Source organism: Entelurus aequoreus, linkage group LG19 (genome assembly GCF_033978785.1).
Source record: "Entelurus aequoreus isolate RoL-2023_Sb linkage group LG19, RoL_Eaeq_v1.1, whole genome shotgun sequence".
Taxonomy (NCBI): Eukaryota; Metazoa; Chordata; class Actinopteri; order Syngnathiformes; family Syngnathidae; genus Entelurus; species Entelurus aequoreus.
The window spans coordinates 33,767,873-33,791,856 of NC_084749.1; the positions used below are offsets into that span (position 1 = coordinate 33,767,873).

At 39.0% G+C, this 23,984-nt stretch overlaps 2 protein-coding genes across 3 annotated transcripts in view; both read left to right on the forward strand.

Moving 5' to 3' along the window:
* LOC133634906 (tyrosine-protein kinase ZAP-70) overlaps positions 1–13,375 on the forward strand; it is a 37,703-nt gene extending 24,328 nt beyond the window's left edge. Inside the window, exons 8-13 of the mRNA XM_062027562.1 lie at positions 65–281; positions 350–556; positions 3,014–3,206; positions 7,257–7,397; positions 7,492–7,604; positions 12,246–13,375. Of these exons, the coding sequence (XP_061883546.1) occupies positions 65–281; positions 350–556; positions 3,014–3,206; positions 7,257–7,397; positions 7,492–7,604; positions 12,246–12,369 (995 nt within the window). The 3' untranslated portion in view covers positions 12,370–13,375. The remainder of the gene's footprint in view (positions 1–64; positions 282–349; positions 557–3,013; positions 3,207–7,256; positions 7,398–7,491; positions 7,605–12,245) is intronic.
* A 687-nt stretch (positions 13,376–14,062) lies between these two features.
* On the forward strand, positions 14,063–23,386 carry mob3a (MOB kinase activator 3A). Of its 2 annotated transcripts, none has more exons than XM_062028365.1 (4): positions 14,063–14,272; positions 16,140–16,640; positions 20,067–20,269; positions 23,021–23,386. In XM_062028365.1, exons 2-4 carry the CDS (start codon positions 16,223–16,225, stop codon positions 23,048–23,050), a joined length of 651 nt encoding a protein of 216 aa, XP_061884349.1. In that variant the 5' UTR covers positions 14,063–14,272; positions 16,140–16,222; the 3' UTR covers positions 23,051–23,386. The 2 variants fall into 2 exon arrangements, with proteins under 2 accessions (XP_061884349.1, XP_061884350.1); XM_062028366.1 differs by lacking the exon at positions 14,063–14,272 and adding an exon at positions 14,318–14,450.
* The last annotated feature ends 598 nt before the right edge of the window (positions 23,387–23,984 follow it).

The window sequence follows — 23,984 nt, forward strand, 5'->3', positions numbered from 1 at the left end:
AGAGTACATGAACTGTGTTTTGATGATGAGCAGTTTTAGTGTGACAACTATCCGTTCTCCCTAGGCTCGGTACCTCTGAATGTGACTGCCAAGGCCGCCCCAGCAGCTGTACCTGCAGATGATCTTCTACTTCCAATGGACTGCGTCGGGTTCAACGCATATCATAATCCCAACGACATCAAGAAGTTTAACATTCGGAGGGACCAGCTGATGATCGACGAGGTTGAGCTCGGCTCTGGCAATTTTGGCTGCGTGAAGAAGGGAGTCCTCATGGCTGACAAGTGAGAGATGTTCCCAGTTTTGCATCTTTCATGTTGGCATGCTCACACTCTGTCGCCGTTTCCATCAGCGGCCAGATGGATGTTGCCATCAAAGTGCTGAAGAGCGACAACGAGGCGCTAGTGAAGGAGGAGATGATGAAGGAGGCGGAGATCATGCACCAGCTGAGTAATCCCTTCATTGTTCAGATGCTGGGGCTGTGCAGGGCTGAAAGTCTGATGCTGGTCATGGAGATGGCTGCCGCCGGACCTCTCAACAAGTTTCTTTTCTCAAATAAGTATGTTTCATGCAAGATGACATATTTTGTATCTATATGTTTTCAGAAGTGTTGTTAACAGACCAATGTTTAAATGATATAGTACAGTAGTACCTCAACTTACAAACTCAAAACACTTGTATCTCAAATCAATGTCTCCATTTAAATGAATTATCCAATCCAATCCAATCCACTTTATATAGCACATTTAAACAACAAAAATGTTTCCAAAGTGCTGCACAACAATATTAAAAACAACGTTCAAATATTATTCAAATGACTGAATAAAAACACAAAATAAATAAATATAAAAACAATATAAAAATAAATATGATTAAAAACGATTTTAAAGGGAAAAACCAATTAAAACAGTAAATAGAAATCAAAATTTATTTAAAAAAACCCCACAGAAGACAACAGAGGACCACACAACTCACGTAGTGTTAAAAGCCAAAGAATAAAAGTGGCTCTTAAGACAAGACTTAAAACACTCCACTGTGGGAGCGGTTTGAACATGGAGGGGCAGAGTGTTCCAGAGCTTAGGGAAAAAGAGAATTAGAAAAATATAATCGGTGCCTTGCCCCCCAAAACAGCTCAATTTTAAAATGTAACATGCCATTTAAAAAGAAAAAGAAAACTTTTGGACCAGATATATTGTATGATAACAATACGATATAATCTATTATAAACAACTGCAGTAATTTTATGAAGCAGTGTGGCAGCATTCACTTTGGAGAAAGGACTTCTACGGTATCTCCTTCTAGCTAATTCTCTGTCAAACACACCATCAGCAGCTGCTCCATATTTTCATAGATAAATGTTGGCCGTTTAGATTTTACTTTAACATTCTTGCCTGGCGTTGGACTCATTCTGCGTCAGTATGGTGCAGACTAGCAGCGATACACTCGAATTGCTCCACCAAGTGGAGTACACACTCATCTTTTTTGATGATTTTTTTTCCTGACCTTCACACTCACTTTCTTCCTTCCCAAAATTGGAAAACAAAGTTGTATTGTTTTATAGCTAAAAGCTAATGCTAGCGAGTAAGACCCGATGTTTTGGGTGGATCTTACAAGGATCAGAGTGGCATTTGCTTCACCAACTAATGGCGAGGATGCTTGTAAAAAAAAATGACTGCCTGCAACCTAGAGCATAACAATTAGCCGAGAGACAGCTCTTATCTCACAAAATTCTTAAGTTGAGGTACTGCTGTATCTCACTTTTATGACAGTTCTCAGGGGACAATACTAAGACTATAACATGTGGATATACTTTAGAGTATAGGTAGTGTAAAGATTGTATAGCAGAATAGATTTGAGGTATCTAAGCTGGACACTGACTTCTCTAAAATGTATCCGACAAAATGGCATCCCTTACTTGGTAGTTTTTGTTTCTCTTGATTTTATGTTCACACTTCATTATCATCATAACTCATATTAGACTGTATTTGATAGTAAGTAATAATATGCAGTTCTTCCAGGATTTTGCACCAATTCACGTGAATTCAACCAATCTCCACAAATTATGCGCGGCCTCGCAACTTTGTCCAAAGCCTACAACTTCTCTGCACTTTTTGGCCCCAATCAATTTGTGTCTGTGCGGCGTTCAAACATCTAATCAATATTCTTCTGTAGACAAAGCAGGACCAACAACGTGCAACAATATTTAAATTTGTTATTGCTAAAACGTCACAATTGTCATCCTCCCGCAATAGCTAAGACCTACTTCCGGTTCCTGTCAATGGCACTAAGCCTTCTGGATAAAGTAATATACAAACATTTACTTCCTAGTTTACATGGTTTTATATATGTATTTGATCCAGGGTAAGACAATTAAGAACAGACTTTAATTTACAATGATGACCTAGCAGAGAGGCAGCATTCACATGTCAGAGATGTTGAAGCGTGATGATATTCTCTTATTTACCTAAATACATTTTCCGATCACTCTCAACAGCGCACAAATGCTCTGAAAGGAAGGAAGGTAAATATTTTGGAACATAAATGAATGTTTAAGACATGGACAAACACTTTTCAAGCGTAAAACATACACGGAGAATGTCTGCAACTTGTGGATGACAGAGTAGACGGCATCCAATAAGGAGGCCTTTGCTGGTGTTTCTTTCCGTATTCATAATTATTACTCTTATGGATTATAAATCATTACACCGGAACAGTAATTTGACAATGAGATCTGAGTAAGTGCTTTTACTGCCATTAGATGTCTTCTTTATAGGTTTGTGTGGGGTTTGTTTTCTATTTTTTGTTGAAATCATTTGCTTTTTGACGTCAATGTTACAAGGAACACCTGAAACATTAGTAACAAAGACCTAAGATCCTAATTTGATTTAAAAAAAAAAAAAGCCTAAAACTTTGCAACTTTTGCCTCAACTTTCTGAAAAACGCAAAAAAAATCTGCAAAATCCTGAAGGGACTGATTATGGTTACTAAATATTGCCTTCTCCCGTTATAACCGCAGAGATACGGTAACGGTGGAGAACATTGTCAACCTGATGCACCAGGTGTCCATGGGGATGAAATATCTGGAAGAGAACAACTTTGTGCACAGAGATTTAGCAGCTCGCAATGTATTGCTGGTCAACCAACAGTCTGCTAAAATTAGTGACTTTGGGCTGTCCAAGGCCCTGGGAGCGGACGACAGCTACTACAAGGTACAGCTATCTTTCTTTGTCTTTTTATTGAGAAATTCTACAATCTTCCTGTTTTCGTGCTTGAAATATTATATGTACAGTGGTACCTCAGGATACAAGATTAATAGGTTCTCTGATACAGCTCATACCTCAAAACACTCGTACACTGAAACCTCGATTTACTAAGTTAATTGTTTTTTGAACAGGGTTCGTAAATAGAAACTTTCTATATCAAATCACATTTCTCCATAGGAAACAATGTAAATATGAATCATGGGTTCCAACCTCGACAAACGTCCATATTTGAGTAATAGTTGGTACACTTTGAAGACAATATAAAGCACTGTACAGCAGGCCTGGCCCTAACCAATCTGGCGCCCTAGGCAAGATTTTAGGTGGCGCCCCCCGCCCACATCGGCAGTGAAGTGTATATACTCACAAGAAACCGAATAGCTTTGTCTTTGACCTTCTCTTTTACTTAAATAAAGCAAATTAACATATTATATGAGAATGTTATGTTATGATTATCTTTAACCGAATCACAGCAGTGCTCAAATTAAAAAACAGCATTCCCTCTCATGTGATATTGCTTAATTAACATTAATGATGTGCACTTTAACAACTAGGCTTACAACTATACATAATATATAAAGGGTTGGAAAAGTGACTATTACCTGCAGGGCAAACATTAGCTAACCAGAAGGCAATAACAATGTAAACAAAAAACACCTGCTTAAAAGATCTAATACAAATGTCCCTGAGGAATGTAAGGTGGGAGTACTGTATTTACCTAACGTTACATTATTATTTTCCATAACAATTTAGCCCCCTCCACAATATTAACCCGACGTTAAAACAGAACTAGCTATTTATTGATTAGCAATTGCCGAATCATGTAACATTAGCTTATTGCTAAAAAGCCAGGTTACTATCACATTCTGTAACAGACAAATAATTTCATGTAGGCTAACGTTACCTACCTGCTACCTCTGTCTTTTTCTCGTTTCTCCTCCTCTTCTTTTCTCTTCCCTGGGCACCTGACAGTTTTGGCCGTTTTGACATCTTGTGTTGATTTTTTGATGTGGTAAGAGTCATGATACAGGAAGGGAGGGGGCGCACCGTGCGGGGGGGGGGGGGGGGGGGCGTAATGTTGTAACAAATAATATTTCTATTAAATAGGCTTTACTTTGCATTTTAATTAACGTGGTATTATTTTTTGTATTTAGAAATAATAGTACCAACTTTTTTTTCTTTTTTTTTCTCCAACATTTGTGGCACTGGTGTGGCGCCCCCTGATGGACGGCGCCCTTAGCATTTGCCTATACGGCCTATGCCACGGGCCGGCCCTGCTGTACAGTACTGTATACCAAACAATCTTAACAAGAGGGTGATGGATCAAATTTCTTTTTGATAACTAGCTGAACTGTCCTCTTTTCCTGCCGACACGCACACACACTGTCACTAGCCCTGTGGTGCACTTTGTTTTACATCACAAAACTCTAACATAACTTTAACAGCCAAGTTGCTACAATGATTAAGAATAAAGGAAGAAGAAAGGGGAAGGAGGCATGAATGAATTATGAAATTATATGATGTCCATTAGATCTCCACGTTTTCAAGATTTAGCACTTGCTTTCCAGCGTATTCACTTTTTCTCCTAAAATAGGCGTTTTTTTCTGAGCAGAAAACATGCCTCGTTGACCGTAAATCAGTAACAATGATAATTACACTCTAATATATATACAATTTACATGCGTTCAGCTTGTTAGCTTCCTCCGTCATGCGAGTGAACAGTGGCAATTGAAAAGAGACTTGGAAGGGTTCTGGATCTAATTTTAATCTAACAATTACAACAGTCACTTTTAATGCAAATGTTGATCCAAAATCGGGAGAAAACATCAACAAGCTAGCAGGGAGATTTAGAGGGGGACGTGTGAGCCGGCGTAGCGTACTGTGGTGCCTCAAAGCAGCCGCATAATCAAGGTTTAGACTCTAAACCTCTAAACCACCCTTGTTTTTGACACTCTAAACTTTAGAGTGTCAAAAACAGGGGTGTCCTGATACAACTTTTCACTCCCGAAACGATCCCGACGTTGGACTTTTGATATTGGCCGATATTGATCCGACACAATATCAGTACGAATCATTAATACATGAATTATTTTGGAGTGTGGAATGTCATAAAAGGCTTAATTAAGTGAAATGACAAAGAACAATGGTAGGTATGAAAAATGCTAACTAGAGATGTCCGATAATATCGGACTGCCGATATTATCGGCCGATAAATGCTTTAAATAATATCGGAAATTATTGGTATTGGTTTCAAAATGTATGACTTTTTAAAATGCCGCTGTGTACACGGACGTAGGGAGAAGGACAGAGCGCCAATAAACCTTAAAGGCACTGCCTTTGCGTGCCGGCCCAATCGCATGATATCTACAGCTTTTCACACACACAAGTGAATGCATTCATACTTGGTCAACAGCCATACAGGTCACACTGAGGGTGGACGTATGAACAACTTTAACACTGTTACAAATATGCGCCATACTGTGAACCCACACTAAACAAGAATGACAAACACATTTCGGGAGAACATCCGCACCGTAACACGACATAAACACTACAGAACAAATACCCAGAACCCCTTGCAGCACTAACTCTTCCGGGACGCTACAATATACACCCCCGCTACCACCTAACCCACCTCAACCTCCTCATGCTCTCTCAGGGAGAGCATGTCCCAAATTCCAAGCTACTGTTTTGAGGCATGTTAAAAAAAATAATGCACTTTGTGACTTCAATGATAAATATGGCAGTGCCATGTTGGTATTTTTTTCCATAACTTGAGTTGATTTATTTTGGAAAACCTTGTTACATTATTTAATGCATCCAGCGGGGCATCACAACAAAATTAGGCATAATAATGTGTTAATTCCATGACTGTATATATCGGTATCGGTTGATATCGGAATCGGTAATTAAGAGTTGGACAATATCGGAATATCGGATATCGGCAAAAAAGCCATTATTGGACATCTCTAATGCTAACCTCTTTATTATTCACAGTCTGGAATAGACTAATGTCTTTAAGTTGAAGTTGAGTGCTAAGTATTTTTGGTGACACTTAGTGGACGCAATAATTAAGTTGAGCTCATGACACTATAAGTTAATTGATGCGGACACGTTTGTTACTGAATACTTTCTAATACGCTTATGCCTTGAAGACTTCGTATATATAAGTAATATGCAACTGTAATCATTTGATACTCAGTTATATTGACAAATGTGCTGATTTAAACTGCAATATTGTTCAATTAAGGACACTTTTTACATATGTCTAGCTCAAACCTTCTCAAAACTTTTTTTGTTTTATTTAATGTCAATAAAGATGCAATGTTATGCAGAGGTGTACTTATAACAATTTTATGGACTAATAAATTATTTATAGTTGAGACAGAGTGCAATGAGGTGGCGACATGTCCAGGGTGTACCCAGCCTTCCGCCCAAATGCAGCTGAGATAGGCTCCAGCACCCCTCGCCACCCCAAAAGGGACAAGCGGTAGAAAATGGATGGATGGATTGATGAGACGGAGTGTGTGTGTTGGGGTGAAATGTTTTCTTCTTCCTGTGGGGGGTAACAGAAAATAATTGAGAAGCACTGGTCTAGCTTGTGTGTCATTGTGTGCTTAGGTGTTGTGTAGCTGCTAGCTCCTAGTAGTATATAGCCAACCATGTTTACTTTTTGTAAATTACTTCACAAAAATACAAGAAAAGACCAACCTTGCGTGCTTATTGGAAGACATTTTGTCCAGCTTTGTACAAGCAGGACTGCTTGTTTCTGAGATTTTAGATGCCAGTCGATATGACCTGTTACTTGTTTATTTTGCTGATATCGGACAGATATCTAATATCGGATTGGGACACCAATATCAAAAATAAATATTTTTATTTGCAGATGGTCTCGGAATGTAGCCCAGGGGAATAGCTGCGATCTACTGTATTGTTAAACAAGACTATAGGAATGTCATTGTTATATTAAGCAGTCATTTTCACATAAACCCTCAACAGGCCCGTTCTGCAGGCCCATGGCCGCTGAAGTGGTATGCGCCAGAATGTGTCAACTTCCGCAAGTTCTCCAGCAAAAGTGACGTGTGGAGTTTCGGGGTCACCATGTGGGAAGCCTTCTCATATGGCGGGAAACCCTACAAGGTACTACAGCACACATGTCGCTATGGACCACAATACACATTCTATGGAATCTCAGAGTTCATGCCAGCTTGTTTCCCGTTTCAACCACGTCTAGAAAATGAAACAGGTGGAGGTGAATAATATGATTGAAAGTGGGAAGCGCTTGGCGTGTCCCGCAAAGTGTCCGGAACGGATGTATGAACTGATGAAAGAATGCTGGATATACAAGTAAGTACAATAAGAACATTTTCAACCCTTTTTGCGCAACATGTTTTCAGATCAAGGGTGCCGATGAATGGTACTTTTTTTTTTTCATAAATAAGGCGCACCGAATTATAGGCCTGCATTAAAGGAGTCACATTATTAAGATTTTTTTTTCTAAATGGAAAAGACTTCCTTGTGGTCTACATAACATGCAATGGTGGTTCTTTGGTCAAAATGTTGCATAGATTATGTTTTACAGACCATCTTCAAGCCGCTTTCTGACAGTCGCTTCCGGATGCGCCGTTTTGTGAGCGGTCTTAGACTTAGACTTAGACTTAGACTTAGACTTAGACTTCCTTTTTACTGTCATTCAAATTTTGACTTTATAGCACAGATAAGAACGAAATTTCATTACATAAGCTCATGGTAGTGCAGGATAAAAAAAGCAATAAGGTGCATGTATAAATAAATAAATATATATAAATAATATATAAATATATATATATAAAATAAATAAATATATATAAATATGTATAAATAAATAGATTACTGTACAGATAAATATATTGCACTTTTTCACATGCGTCCACATTTATGGATGTATGTTATATTGTCTTTTTTATTCCAGCGAGTTAATCCATTTTGCGGGGAGTTGAGGGGATAATTTAATTATGATGCGTTCAAGAGTCTTACGGCCTGAGGGAAGAAGCTGTTACAGAACCTGGAGGTTCTGCTTCGGAGGCTGTGGAACCTCTTTCTAGAGTCCAGCAGTGAAAACAGTCCTTGGTGGGGGTGGGAGGAGTCTTTGCAGATTTTCTGAGCCCTGGTCAGGCAGCGGCTTTTTGCGATCTCCTGGATAGGAGGAAGAGGAGTCCTGATGATCTTTTCCGCCGTCCTCACCACTCTCTGGAGAGACTTCCAGTCTGAGGCATTGCAGGCTCCAGTCCAGACAAAGATGCTGTTGGTCAGCAGGCTCTCTATAGTGCCTCTATAGAATGTGGTGAGAATGGGGGGAGGGAGCTGTGCTCTTTTCATCCGACGCAAAAAGTGCATGCGCTGCTGAGCTCTTTTTACAAGAGCTCCGGTGTGTAGGGACCAGGTTATATTGTCAGTTATCTGCACCCCCAGGAACTTGCTGCTGCTTACTATCTCCACCGCTGTGCCGTTGATGTAGAGTGGAGCGTGACTGGACTGGTGCTTCCTGAAGTCAACGATGATCTCCTTGCTCTTGTTGACATTCAGGACCAGGTTGTTGGTTCTGCACCAGTTAACCAGATGTTTCACCTCCTCCCTGTAGTCCATGTCATTGTTGTCACGGATGAGGCCCACTACTGTCGTGTTGTCCGCATACTTCACAATGTGGTTAGTACTTATTTACGTGCCTCACCTTCGGCAGCGTCTTCTCCCCGTCATCTTTGTTGTAGCGGTGTAGTGTGCAAGGACGGGAGTGGAAGAAGTGTCAAAAGATGGAGCTAACTGTTTTAATGACATTCAGACTTTACTTAATAAGATCCTCTTAAGGCCCAAGCTGTTGGTTTACATGCTTTTTTTTTATTTATCTTTGCTATTTGGGCTTATTGGACACTAATTAGAATAAAAACTAAGAATCATCTTTTGATATGATGTACTTAGTCCATAAGTGACAAACGTGTACTTCATGTTTAGTGACATGCTAATTCTTATTTTTACACTTTTTTTTTTTCCAAATTCCATTGTATGTTATACTCTTCTGACACCAGCAGATGGCAGTATAAGTATCCACATAAGCACATAAGACCCCAATTCAGTAGTGTACACAATTTTGGAAATAAGAGCTAAAAGGTGCTGTCCACGCATGTGGCCAACTAAGCCTTTAGAGGACCAATAACGGAGCAGCTTCTCCTCATCCGGCAACAACAACACCGGAAATGTGTCCCGTGAAAAACCCTCCGACCGTAACTCTAATAACTAAAGTTCCTTGGGTGAATAATATAAACTCACTACACCGGTATGTTTTAGCGCTTTCATGGCGAGTTCACTGACAGATATAAGTAAGAACTTTACACTACTTTATATTAGAAATGGCAAACAACAGCGGAGGATGAATGCCGCATAACAAGAAGATAGAGAAAAAGAAGAAGCTTATCGACTACCATGTCGGCACAGACTACAAAGGCGGACGCGCGCAAATTTTCTGGATTTATGCAGATCCCAAATACAGATCAGCAGGTACCAGAAGGTAATTAAAGTTGCTTTTGCATAATATTGCGAAACAAAACAAAAATATGTCTTACCTTATACACACACCATAATAATGCTGGTATGTTGTAGCACATCAAACGATGCAGTCTACACTCATCTCTTATGTTTGACTGCCATCTACTGGTCACACTTATCATTACACCATGTACCAAATAAAATTGCTTCGAGGTGGGTAAGCTCAACCAAACTTATTCTTTACATTGAACGCAACAGGTTATAAGGCGCAATGTCGCGTTTTGAGAAAAAAAAAAGGATTTTAAGTGCGCCTTACAGTCCGGAAAATACGGTACTACTTATGCTGCTTATTTGTGATAATACACGGAATGTGGATTGTTACGTTAATGCCTTGATTGCCAAAGATGTTGGTAATGTAACCTGTGACATTTATACCCAAATAAATGCTTTTGATAATCTGTACATTTTGTGTTGTACTTATACCCGGGGATACATATTATAGGCGCACATAAGTATGCTGAAATAATATGTATCCCCTTCTAACTAGTGTGTGTGTGACAATCATTGGTACTTTAACTTAACTTTTTAACTTAACTTCACTTGTGATTAATGAAATGAGTCCAAATTCACAAGTTTTGTTGTAGATGACATATGTACAGTATATATCAGTTGAGGAAAATGAGTAAATTACATTAATAACATCCTGTATTTTGATTTTGATACTATTATTAATTTCATCTTTTGATGGATCAAAAATTAACACCATTGGGAGCATTTTAAAACTCTGCCAGACTCAATTCCACCTATTATTAACTTTATCACATAAGTTATTCAGAAAGTATAAATGAAGTTAAGAATACTACAACCCTGTCTCCATATGAGTTGGGAAATTGTGTTAGATGTAAATATAAACGGAATACAATGATTTGCAAATTATTTTCAACCCATATTCAGTTGAATATTCTACAAAGACAACATATTTGATGTTCAAACTGATAAACTTTTTTTTTTTGCAAATAACCATGATTGGGTATAAAAGTAGATTCCATGAAATGCTCAGTCATTCACAAACAAGGATGGGGCGAGGGTCACCACTTTGTCAACAAATGCGTGAGCAAATTGTTGAACAGTTTAAGAAAAACCTTTCTCAACCAGCTATTGCAAGGAATTTAGGGATTTCACCATCTACGGTCCGTAATATCATCAAAGGGTTCAGAGAATCTGGAGAAATCACTGCACGTAAGCAGCTAAGCCCGTGACCTTCGATCCCTCAGGCTGTACTGCATCAACAAGCGACATCAGTGTGTAAAGGATATCACCACATGGGCTCAGGAACACTTCAGAAAACCACTGTCAGTAACTACAGTTGGTCGCTACATCTGTAAGTGCAAGTTAAAACTCTCCTATGCAAGGCAAAAACCGTTTATCAACAACACCCAGAAACGCTGTCGGCTTCGCTGGGCCTGAGCTCATCTAAGATGGACTGATACAAAGTGGAAAAGTGTTCTGTGGTCTGACGAGTCCACATTTCAAATTGTTTTTGGAAACTGTGGACGTCGTGTCCTCCGGACCAAAGAGGAAAAGAACCATCCGGATTGTTATAGGCGCAAAGTGGAAAAGCCAGCATCTGTGATGGTATGGAGGTGTATTAGTGCCCAAGACATGGGTAACATACACATCTGTGAAGGTGCCATTAATGCTGAAAGGTACATACATGTTTTGGAGCAACATATGTTGCCATCCAAGCAACATTACCATGGACGCCCCTGCTTATTTCAGCAAGACAATGCCAAGCCACGTGTTACATCAACGTGCCTTCATAGTAACAGAGTGCGGGTACTAGACTGGCCTGCCTGTAGACCAGACCTGTCTCCCATTGAAAATGTGTTGCGCATTATGAAGCCTAAAATACCACTGTTGAACAACTTAAGCTGTACATCAAGCAAGAATGGGAAAGAATTCCACCTGAGAAGCTTAAAAAACGTGTCTCCTCAGTTCCCAAACGTTTACTGAGTGTTGTTAAAAGGAAAGGCCATGTATCACAGTGGTGAACATGCCCTTTCCCAACTATTTTGGCACGTGTTGCAGCCATGAAATTCTAAGTTAATTATTATTTGCAAAAAAAAAATAAAGTTTATGAGTTTGAACATCAAATATCTTGTCCTTGTAGTGCATTCAACTGAATATGGGTTGAAAAGGATTTGCAAATCATTGTATTCCCTTTATATTTACATCTAACACAATTTCCCAACTCATATGGAAACGGGGTTTGTAATAACCGCAACATGTAAGTGTGCTTGTTCTATTTTTAAACAACAACAAAAAAAACCCAATCTGAAGTTGTCTTTATTTTTAAGTCATCATACCATGATTTTTCCAGTCCGGCCCCCTTGGGAATAGATTTTCCTACATGTGGCTAAAATGAGTTTGACACCCCTGTTTTTAGATGCTTCTGTCTTCTCTCTCCAGACATGAGGAGCGCCCCGACTTCAAGAAGGTGGAGGAGTCCATGAGATCTTACCATTATTCCATATCAAACAAGGTTAAACCAGAAGGATTTGCCTCTGCCGCTGATCCGACGAAGCCGACATAAAAAAAAACAACAAGGCACATTCTGTCCCATGGCTGTACAATGTATCCATTCAGCTGGTCATTAAACAAGCAAAACAAAGAACTATTTATGAGCCGTGCACACTGCCCAGCCTGAACTCAAGCAGCCATACAGCTGTACAGGCTTCAGTGACGATAAGGAAGCATGCGTAACATCAGTCGGCTAAATACGATACATCTTTACTGTGTGATATCTTAGTGTGTACTGCGAGTATTTCTTCCGATACACTGTAAGAAGTGACTTTGTGCATGGTCTGTCATAAAAGGAGCTCAAAAAACATGTTTTTTTCTAAACTGAATAAATGTTGCTTGTCTCCATAAAATAGCAATGTCTGTATGTTAGTGTCTTGTAAATGTGCTAAATCCGCAGGTTTTAAAGTGTGAGGTAGGCCTGCGGATACTCCAGGGAAGGCGCAGCTGTTGGAGACTTTTTTTTGTTTCGAACCTAACACTGTTAATAATGTTCATTGTAAATTCACAGCAAAAACTGGCTAATAATTGCATTACTTTCACTGTAATCTACTGTGGAATATCTACACAGCCACTTACTGCAACAGCAACACTGGGATTTTACAGTCAATTACAATAACGCTTTAATGTTACATGCGCTCTCATTTAAACAGCATACTGCCACAAACTGTACAAGGGTGCATCTACGGAACCCCTGAAGAGACAAATCAGTTTGAATTTCCAGTAAATTGTTGTGATATTACAGAGGACTATGATTACAGTGATATTATGTGATAATATAGTGTTATTTTCCAGTGAAATAACAGTTAATCGTTCATTGCTGTGAAATATAAGGGTACTGTAATTTTTAGTCAGCTATTGTAGTGTTACAGTACATTTTGATTACAGTATTTTACAGTGAAAAGACACTGCTAAATGCTGTGAAATCTTAATTTTTTTTTACAGTGATGCTAACGTCAGACAAGATCTTACATTTTATTTTGATTAACGGTTTGTACATTTTACTCTCTTTTGTACGCTCGGTCATTTCTTTGATGATTTTTTTACTCTTAATAAATATCATCTGCTTCTTCTTGTCAATACTGTCTTTCACGCTAACGTTCTTCATTTCATGCTGGGGAAAGCGAAGTCATCCATCAATCCATCCATTTTCTACCGCTTGTCCCTTTCGAGGTCGCGGGGGGTCCTGGAGCCTATCTCAGCTGCATTCGGGCGGAAGGCGGGGTACACCCTGGAAAAGTCGCCAATGTCGATCTCTCTTAGCTAATTTTTTATGACACTTTATGATATGCACTTTACTTATATAGCCCTTAATCCCAAATGTCTCAAAGGGCTGCACAAGCCATCCTCAGCTCAGATCCCACAGTGTCAGGAATATATGTACATGTATCTCTTAATTATAATAAATTTGCTGTTTTGCACAAAAATATATGAATTATGTATAAATTATTGAACAATTTATCTTTTTAGTACAAATTAAAACACGTTTCATATTAACCCTCCGCCCTCATACATTATCAGTATTACACTTATGCAGGTTATAAATACATCTGATATTACATATTGTTTTATCGGACAGCCAATTGATATCTGATATGTAAGCAAATAACTCCCTTTTTTGCTTGGAGCTACGCGAAGCAAAGGCTTTGAGTCCTTTATTTTGTTAGTCATCACCGGAAGTTCAAAGCGCCTTCCCTTAGCTTCTAGCCATTACAAAGCCTTGAATGGGCGGAGTCTGACGTCAGCTTTACTAAACTGTCATGTTTGTGGATTAAACAGTACATTTGCAGCATGAATAGTTGTACGAGTACATATTTCAGTTTTTCTACATTATCGACATAACGTCGCCAATCGATCGCTGGGAACTTTCGACAAAATATATCGAAGGACGTTGGCGGAAGAGGAAGGCGGAACAAGTAAGTTTGGCCAAAAGTAGCTTTCAGCGCGGCTATTTCGCCATATTCTAAAACCCACCTTTGATATACCGATTGATGTCAGCCGACGGTGTGTCTTAATACATTGGTTGAAAAGAAATACATTTGTCCTAATTAATTCGAATTTGTGGGTGTTTTCTGAAGCAACAAGTCCAACCAGGTTAGCGAAGCAGCAGCGTCACACAAAGTTGGTACAGTTTAATCTCCTGCTTTCATGTTGGAAACATGAGAATTGTTATCTGAGATTAAAAAAAAGCATTCATCAAATGTGAGCTTTGGTTTGAGTTTCAAAACGTCGAAAGGAGGCTTGGCTGGGTTTTATTGTCATTCCGAGCATTCTTTCGTATCACGGCGGATTAGTACTTGAAATAGGAAATGAGTCATTGTGGTAAACGTCATAAATGCGAGTTCCCCTGTTTACTATTCACTTTTTTTAACGTTTGAGCACGAACAATGCGGTGCAGTATTGTTTTAAACTCGTTTTTTAATATCTGAAACAAACTTATTTACATTTATGCATGTTAGATTAAGCTCTTGCCGTGCCAAAAGTAGGACACTGATATTGATGTTGTGTAATTATTATTTCCCGGTGTTCTGACCTTAAAAAAAAAGCTACCCAACGCTACTGAGCATGCGCACGCATGCGCATTAACGAACAAAAAAAACCAGCAATTAAGGTAAAAAACTATATATTTTAGTTAAGGTCAGCATTTTTTTACATACTGGGAAACAAACTAAAACTAAAACGGTATAAACCTTGACAAACCTAATATGGTAACAGAACGAATGCCAACAATCAAGTATTTTGCCAAGCCCATATATGAATAATAATAAAAACTACAAAAGCACGTGTTCCAGGACCTATTTCGGACATTTTCTGAAAAATTAAGCCAAATCTGGCCGTTATTTATGCTACGATTATGCAACTGGTTGCATATTTTATGACGTAGCACATTTTTTCAGAACACCGGCCTATTCTGCAGACTTATGTTTAATAATAGCAAGAAGATTGACGCACTGTGTCAGGCAGGCAATTAATTATCGTCTGTGTATGGTAAGGTTATTCAACGGCCCGGGAATTACACCGTACCGGCCCTACGAGTTCAGTTCGAAACTTGGTAGTTGAAATATTTTTGCAGCAAATTCCTAAAAACACTAGTGCTCTTGTAGTATAGAGGAACTTAAACCACTATAAACAGATCCTTGCAGTGACATTTTAACCTTGTGGGGGCCACAATTGTTATTTACACAACTGAGGCGTTTCTCAAGGCACCCCTTTAAAGTCCTCTCCTTTTTGCCGATTACACATTTTTTTTGTCGTAATGTGATATATTTAACAAAAGTTTTTTGTTGTAGTTTTTTTACTTCAGATATTAAAGTCCTCTCATTTTTGCGGATTACAATTGTTTTTGTCGTAATGTGATATATTTAACAAAAGTTTTTTGTTGTAGTTTACTTCTGATGCAGTCATGTGTTCATCTTCTTTAGTTATACTAGTGGTGTCGCTCAAGGTTCAATTATAGGTCCTCTCCTTTTTATCATTTCGGCTATTCAACTGGTGACCCGTGAGTTCAGTTCAAAAAACATTAAAGTGCTGTCATTTCACTAGCATTTTTGCAGAAGGTCCTTCAAAACAGCAGAGCGCTCCAGTAATTCCGACAAAATAAATAGAACAATATCAAATATCTTTTGTAAAGGATGTTGAATATACAAAATAAGAGGAATAGGAAAGGGAGAAGTTCAGCTGCCTTAGTCTTGGTCCTTAGTTTTCTGTAAATGTGGCCCCCAAAACGATTTAGTTGAATATGTTTGGCAAACAATCCTCATCTTTTCTCTTTCCCCTCTTCAGATTCCCAACGACTACAATTAAGGCCATAATAATTGCACAGGTTGTGCCCACAATCCTTTGCCTGCCAGACCTATCGTGCAACCATGTCCATGGCACTGAAACAAGTCTTCAATAAAGACAGGACATTCCGGCCCAAGCGCAAATTTGAGCCTGGCACACAGCGCTTTGACCTGCACAAAAAGGCCCAGGCCTCTCTGAACGCCGGTTTGGACCTGAAGCAGGCCGTGCAGCTGCCCCACGGGGAGGACCTCAACGACTGGGTGGCTGTCCACGTTGTCGACTTCTTCAACCGCATCAACCTCATCTACGGCACCATCAGTGACTCCTGCACCGACAAGACCTGCCCGGTGATGTCCGGCGGGCCCAAGTACGAATATCGCTGGCAGGACGAGCACAAGTACAAGAGGCCGACTGCGCTGGCGGCCCCCAAATACATGAGTCTGCTCATGGACTGGATCGAGGTACAGATCAACAACGAGAACATCTTTCCCACCAATGTCGGTAAGTGTGCAGACCAGCTGCAGATGGTCGAAACATGCAGAATTAGGTCACATAGATTGTTTCTGTTCATGTGCTGTGGGTTGTCATGTTTACATAGCAAGTTAAACATCGCTTTCGGGCTGAAACTCTTTCTGTACGGTACAGAACTCTACCAATATTGTCAGGACAATTAGCCAATAAAACATTCATTAAGCATCAAAGGGGTGATTTTAAGCATTTTGCTTTTATTGGGGTAAAACCAGAGATGTTCCGTTCCTAACAGGGTTTCTGATACCGATCATTCACAAGTGAGATCGACCCATACCAATACCAATTACATATGTATTGACTGTAACTTTGTCTATTTATTTATTTATAGTGAGTGCTATTGACAGTTTAACAATATCCACACAATATTTCAACCGGTTCCTTATTATTTATTACATACATTTTCTAAGCAAAACAAAGTCAATAGTACACAATAACTAAGCAAAAGTAAAAACTACTACGTATTACTCATTTAAATTCTTTGGTTTTTTTCACTCAGTCCTCCTGTGTCAATGGAACTATTCCCTGTGTTTGTAAACATAAACAAAAACAACATTTTGAGAAAATAAAAAAATCTATTTAATCAATCATATACTGATGCTACCCTTGGTATCAACACTGATTTATGGGTGGATCCGCCCATAAATGGTGTACTGACTGACAATGCCAATTTCTTGGTGATTTTTTTAAGCAAGTTCAGCGGTTAAGTTTGCTTTTAGCATGCCTGCTCCTGGCTTGGTCCTGGTGGAACATGTAGTCTCGTCCTCCAGTTATAATCCTTCAAATACTAATAAATACAGTTTATTTACGGCAATAGAGGGGATTATTTATTATTACCTTAGGCGGGCGGCTCCATACTGTGTATGGAAATACATAATTAGCTGCTATCTACTTGTCAGCGGGGGCACTAAAAATACTGTCACCCAAAGGGGATCTGCGTTTGTGATCGCCATTCAAAGGCATTGGCGATCACACACTTTCACAAAAATTGTCCGATACTGGTCGGCAGCTGATCAATTGGCTCGTCTCTTGGTAGAACTTGAGACAAAAAGAGACTTGTCACCATACACTTAGCTGAGTGCAGTGTTTCCCAGTGTACATTTGTGGCAACATGCTAAAAAAAATTGGACCGTCACAAATAGATTGGGCGCTTAATGTTCACCTACACACGTTCACGTGTAAAATGGATCCTATTCCAGCTGACTTCCACACAGACATGCCAAAGTGGACCGCCACAAATAGATTGGGTGCTTACTCTTCACCTACACACGTTCACGTGTAAAATGGATCCTATTCCAGCTGACTTCCCCACAGACATGCCAAAAAAGAATCCTTGATTTCCTGACTGCAGCCGGCATGCTAACCACTATACACTGTAAATAGTCAACTATTACTATTAGTAAATAGCGTCTTGGCAAAGGCTAATTCCTAGCTAAGCAATACTGTAGTCTTTACACTATTGCCATTTAACGTCTTGGAATTGCAACTGCATGTAAAGTCTACTTGCAAATATGATACCTGGACAGCACTTGTATCATAGTTAGCTAATTTTATATGTTACATTAAAGGGGAACTGCACTTTTTTTGAAATTTTGCCTATCGTTCCCAATCAATATGAAAGACATGACAATGGATGGATTTTTTTTTTAATGCATTCTAAATATTAAATAAGTGTAAATAAAAGTCTGCCTACAGCGAAGCCAATGGGAGCTCCACTATTCCGCCCATAAAATACGATAAACCATTCAAAGAGGGCCAACAGTATTCCATTTCCATTTCGTGACTTGAATATTAACCAAGTATTAGTGATATTGTTATTATAAGCGCTAACGCAGACAAACTATTTATAGCGGTGACGTGATCACTTCCGTGTGTCACTATTTTTACATCATCAAGTGGTCTGCTGTTTCCTCGCTTCCCTGCTCCCTGTAAGTTTTTGGAACATCAGAAATCATGCTTTTCACCTAAAAAGTAGTTGGCTGAGAGTATAATCAGACAGGTTAGTACACATTGACAGCCATTTAGGACCTGGAATTGGTCAGAACGACATGAAAAGCACTTATTCCCACCCACCTCGTGTCTTTGTGACATTTTTCATCTAAATGGGAATATATGAACATCCCAGCAGTCAGTATCCTAATGACAGCAGATCATGTACAGTAAGTGATGTTTTATTATGTTTGTTGGCTCTCATAAAGTCTGCAGATAGTAATAATCAGTGATGAAGAAAAAAAAAAGCCAATGTCGTGATTTTTATTTTTTTTAATTAATGTGCCGTGTAAGCCTAAAATGATCAAAATACATAAATATTAAATGTTATTATAAATGTGCTCGTTACTACATTACATATATACTTGCATCAGGTATATAAAACGATAATTGAGGCGTTTTGATGTTTTGTTTGGGGAAGAACGATAGGCAAAATTCTAAAATAAAGTGCAGATCCCCTTTAAAAAATTGATGTTATTATCAAACAGTTGCCATTTAATAACACACATAAAAGTACCAAAAATTGATTGAGTTGACTACCGGTATAGATTCCCAGGCACAAGGAATTGTTTCTGTTTCGGTTTAAATGTGACTGGTACACCCCCTAACCATGCCACACCTGATGACCCCTCACGGAACACTTATGTGTCCTGGCACAATAACTGTGAATCACTGGTTTAGGAGGCTATTTGTGGTAATCTGTGGACACAAAACCTTTTTAAATACTAATGTTGGCTTTAATCCTCATAATAGAGAATGTTCATAATATATTTTGCAGACTAATGTTGGCTTTAATCCTCATAATAGAGAATGTCCATAATATATTTTGCAGTAGGTTGGCAAAACAAATGTCACAAAATTGGAGAAAGAAGTTAAGGTAAGATATGCAGATGCAGAGATTTCTTTTATGCAGAGATTTTTTTTAAATATAAATCTGCAAGGCCACATGCATTGCATTGCTGTCTCTCTCCTCTGTTGCCATGACATTCTATTCATTCTCTATTTCTGCAAGTGTGTATTGTAGTGGCCGTGCAGCTGAATCACAACAGATCTCAGTAGAAGAGGATTTATTAAGTAGGTCACACAATGTACAACAGGCGGTGATTAGGGAAAAAAACGTCCCTGACACTCTTGCCCGCTGGGAAAGAGTCCAGAAATATTATTGGATGGGTCAGAGGAAAACGGCCGTCCTGAATGAATCATGCAGCCTCTTTTGGACCACATGTTTCCCAGCCGCGTGTGGCCTGATGCTATGTGGTTCTTTTTAGCACGCAAGGACAAACAACGCGGTCGTAACAGACAAATCCTCGATAAAATATGCTGACATGGTTATTTTTAATTCTATTCTCCGGTCCTACAACTTGGATTGACTCCTGGTCTCCTCCCATTTCCCATCTGTCTGACCCCCAGGTACTCCTTTCCCTAAGACCTTCATGCAGGTGGCTAAGAAGATTTTGTCCCGCCTGTTCCGGGTGTTTGTCCACGTCTACATCCACCACTTTGACCGAGTGAGCCAGATGGGAGCCGAGGCTCACGTCAATACCTGCTACAAGCATTTCTATTACTTTGTTACTGAGTTCAACCTGACAGACCACAAAGAGCTGGAGCCTCTGGTAAGTTGAAAAGACACATGACAAAAAATGTGACTCTCACACACACACAGCCGTGGAATATTGAGAGTGTTCCCTTGTTTATTATATCTGGAGCACAGATATAAACGCTGTTTATTTTCTAAGTAACATAGCAACAGAGATGGGTACCGAATTTGGTACCTTTTATAGGCACTGACTGAAGTCGGTCTACTACTGGGTACCGATTCCGGTTAAAGCCCATTATCTTACAATATCCCTTGCCAACAAAGTAAGAAAAAGGTGTTTAAAAGTACAGTAAGGCTCCATTTTTCAAAATGGGCTATCTCGATGCTAATTTACATTGGATTTTCCATTGACATGCTTCTGATTAGCATTAGTGAATTTATATGGCGATTTCATCACCTCCAAATTTTCTAATGAAAACTACGACGAGGATGCATGTTACAATCACACAGCCGGTGTGCAATAATTAGAATGCTTACATTATGAACAATTTGTAGGGTTTAACAAAAGAAAAGACTGGCAAATTCAACTTAATGGCGTAGACTACTTCCTGGCAACACACCGTAGTCTAGGGTAGTGCGATTTAGACGATATACAATAGGGCTGCACAATTAATCGACGTTGAATCAACATTGAGGTTTTAGTTAGTGCGATAAATAACCGCAAGAGACTGAGTATTTTCTTCTCCGCCTTCACTGGCATTTGAGTGCCAGACCAGTTAACCAATCAGAATTGTTTAGCCTTGTATCCTTTCTTTTTTGCCAATTAAAAGTGTTTAAGGAAACAGTTAGTTTGTGTGTGCTGCAGTGGAGGCAGTCAGTACGCTAATAACAAACACCACTTGCTCCTTGGAAAATGTTTTAATGGTGACTAGGCCTGGGCCGATAGTCAATAAGTCAATCAATCTTAACAATAAATGAAAATGAATTCGAAATACGTTGCGGGCATCGATAAACTGATATATCCGTGTGTGTTTGTTTTCAAAGAGAAAGAGGTCTCACTCTGCATGGCTCTCAGCTAGGGATGTAACGGTAAATGGTATAATGATAAACCGCTGTGAAATTCCCGACGGTTAGTAATGCCGTTTACATTTTTAATTACCGTAAATTATGTATTAATTATGTATTAATAAACATTATATTTAGTATTGATGTTATTTGAACACTGATACAGGTTGCAGTTAAATAAAGGAGTGAACATCCCAGTCAACACAGTAAAGATTTTATAAACAAGTTGTGACAACGTTCACGACACATCGCCTGCTGCAAAACATCAAATAGTTTTCTCCTTCGCTGTATACTTTTAGTGTGGGGACAAGGGTCTCCAATATTGTCCACACCTGTCTCCATCTAAACACAGCAGTGTGCTCTTAAACACACGCTGGGAAGCAAGGGAAAATGACATTAAACAAAGCGCTTGGCTCCGTTTATTCCGAGGGGAAATCTCCGCAGCAAAGTCGGTGTCGTTGGTCCACCATGATTATCAAGCCAAACGACGCTAGTGCGCATGCGACTGACTTTGTGTTGCCGAAAATGCATTAATAAATGAATTTTTTTCGGTAATAAAAAAATTTAACGGTATTACTAACAGTCGGGAATTTTATCGCAAATTATCAATATACCGTTTATTTTTACATCCCTCGTCCATTAACAACTAAAACGTCAAGGGCGGTCACGGCATGTTCTTGCCGCAAATGTTGGTCAATTTTTTGGGCATTACGGCCAAAGACGGCACTTGCCGTGGTTAAATTCGAGCCCTGATTCATGTTTATTTTTGTGTATATACAGTATGCATATATTTATTTATATTTTAGGCCATATCGCCCATCCCTACCCTAGTCTATACATTACTGCCATCTAATATCTTGGAATTGTAACTGCATGCAAAGTATACTATGTAATACAGTACATGAGACACAGAAGTGTAAGAAAACAAGCTAACAACTGGAAAGCATAGCTCAATGTTAAATGCTAAATAAAACAAGTGAGATGAACATATTAACATTTATTAACACCGAGAAATTGGTACCATATCGTTTAAAATTTGAAAGGTACCCATCCTTACCCCTGAGGTTTAAAATTGACCTGCAGTTGGTGGCTCATGTTTATGCCCTACCAGGGTCTTGTAATAATGAGGATTAATTAGTTGTGTTTTAATTCTGCTGTACTGGAGGATGATGGGAGATGTATCAAGTAATGTGTCAAAATATTTCAGTTAGGAAATGATGACGCTCAACAATAATAAGATTAAACATTATTGTTGACATTACAGTCAAACCTGTTAGCCTGTTCAGATTCTTTATTAATGATTTTCCATTTGTATATAGTTAGAATATTGTATGCTTTTATAGATTTGCAAAAACTCAATAGACTTATCTTTGTATGAGCTTTATCTATTTTTAAAGTTAAAGTTAAAGTACCTATGATTGTCACACACACACTAGGTGTGGTGAAATTTGTCCTCTACATTTGACCCATCCCCTTGGGGAGCAGTGGGGAGCAGTGGGCAGCAGCGGCGCCGCGCCCGGGAATCATTTTGGTGATTTAACCCCCAATTCCAACCCTTGATGCTGAGTGCCAAGCAGGGAGGTAATGGGTCCCATTTTTATAGTCTTTGGTATGACTCGGCTGGGATTTGAACTCCAACCTACCGATCTCAGGGCGGACACTCTAATTTTGTCTATTCTTCTGTATTTTATGGTGGTTACGTGTGTTTCCTTTTCCGCATTAGCTCATAATATTTGTGTATGTGTTTTTTTGCGTGACACAGAAAGAGATGACCTCTCGGATGTGCCACTGAGGGACCCAAGTAGATCTGTGGACTCTCCCAACCGTCCATCTGAAAACCGCAGTTGAGTTAAATGACAAATACGTACATCCACAAAGAGTCTATTTTTATATTGAAGTACTGTAATCTATTTTAGCTACAGACTGTAGGTTTTAAGCGAGAAGCTCGTCAGGTAAAATGTTTCTTTTATTCAAAATGGAAAACATTCTATATCAGAGTGATGTATTAAGAGGTCTATAATGTTTTTATTTGAATCGCAATGCATTCCAGCATGCTTTTATTTTGGGGTTTTTTTTTCGTCTAAATGAATACTATGTTGTTGTATTAAAATTCCTTACTCTATTATAAGCTTGTGTGTTGCTTGACTACGGAAAAGTACATTCTGTGGGTCGTAGCATTTATTATACCTTGGGAAAATGTCAAAACATAACTTACTGCTGTTTTAAATTTAACATGTTGAGGTTAACAACACTGCGTCGCTGGTACATCTCAACAAATATTATTTGTAGTAAACATCCGTGTTAGCAACGTCGTTATTCTTTTATCGTAATACCAGAGGTTTGGACTCGAGTCACGTGACTTGGACTCGAGTCAGACTCGAGTCATGAATTTGATGACTTTAAACTCGACTTGACAAAATGTAAAGAGACTTGCAACACGACTTGGACTTTAACATCAATGACTTGTGACTTCACTTGGACTTGAGCCTTTTGACTTGACAAGACTTGCTACTTTCTCCAAAACCCAAAGATTAAAAAATGATTCAGGAGCGCTCCGTATCGTTCATTGTGTACGTGTGTGTGTCTATCAGCATGTGTGCTCTCAGTACAACAGCCATTCAAATTACATCCACGTTGTTTTCGTACCACAGCATTCATCCGATCAAATTGCAGGACAACCAACGAAGAAGAGCTGTCAAACAACGCGCCAGTGAGAAAAAATTATG

Excerpts from the sequence above, each read along its gene's own strand:
- mob3a (XM_062028365.1), top strand. The coding sequence starts at position 16,223 with ATGTCCATGGCACTGAAACAAGTCTTCAATAAAGACAGGACATTCCGG. Across the intron at positions 16,641-20,066 it reads CATCTTTCCCACCAATGTCG|GTACTCCTTTCCCTAAGACC; the intron begins GTAAGTGTGCAG and ends TCTGACCCCCAG. Across the intron at positions 20,270-23,020 it reads ACAAAGAGCTGGAGCCTCTG|AAAGAGATGACCTCTCGGAT; the intron begins GTAAGTTGAAAA and ends TGCGTGACACAG.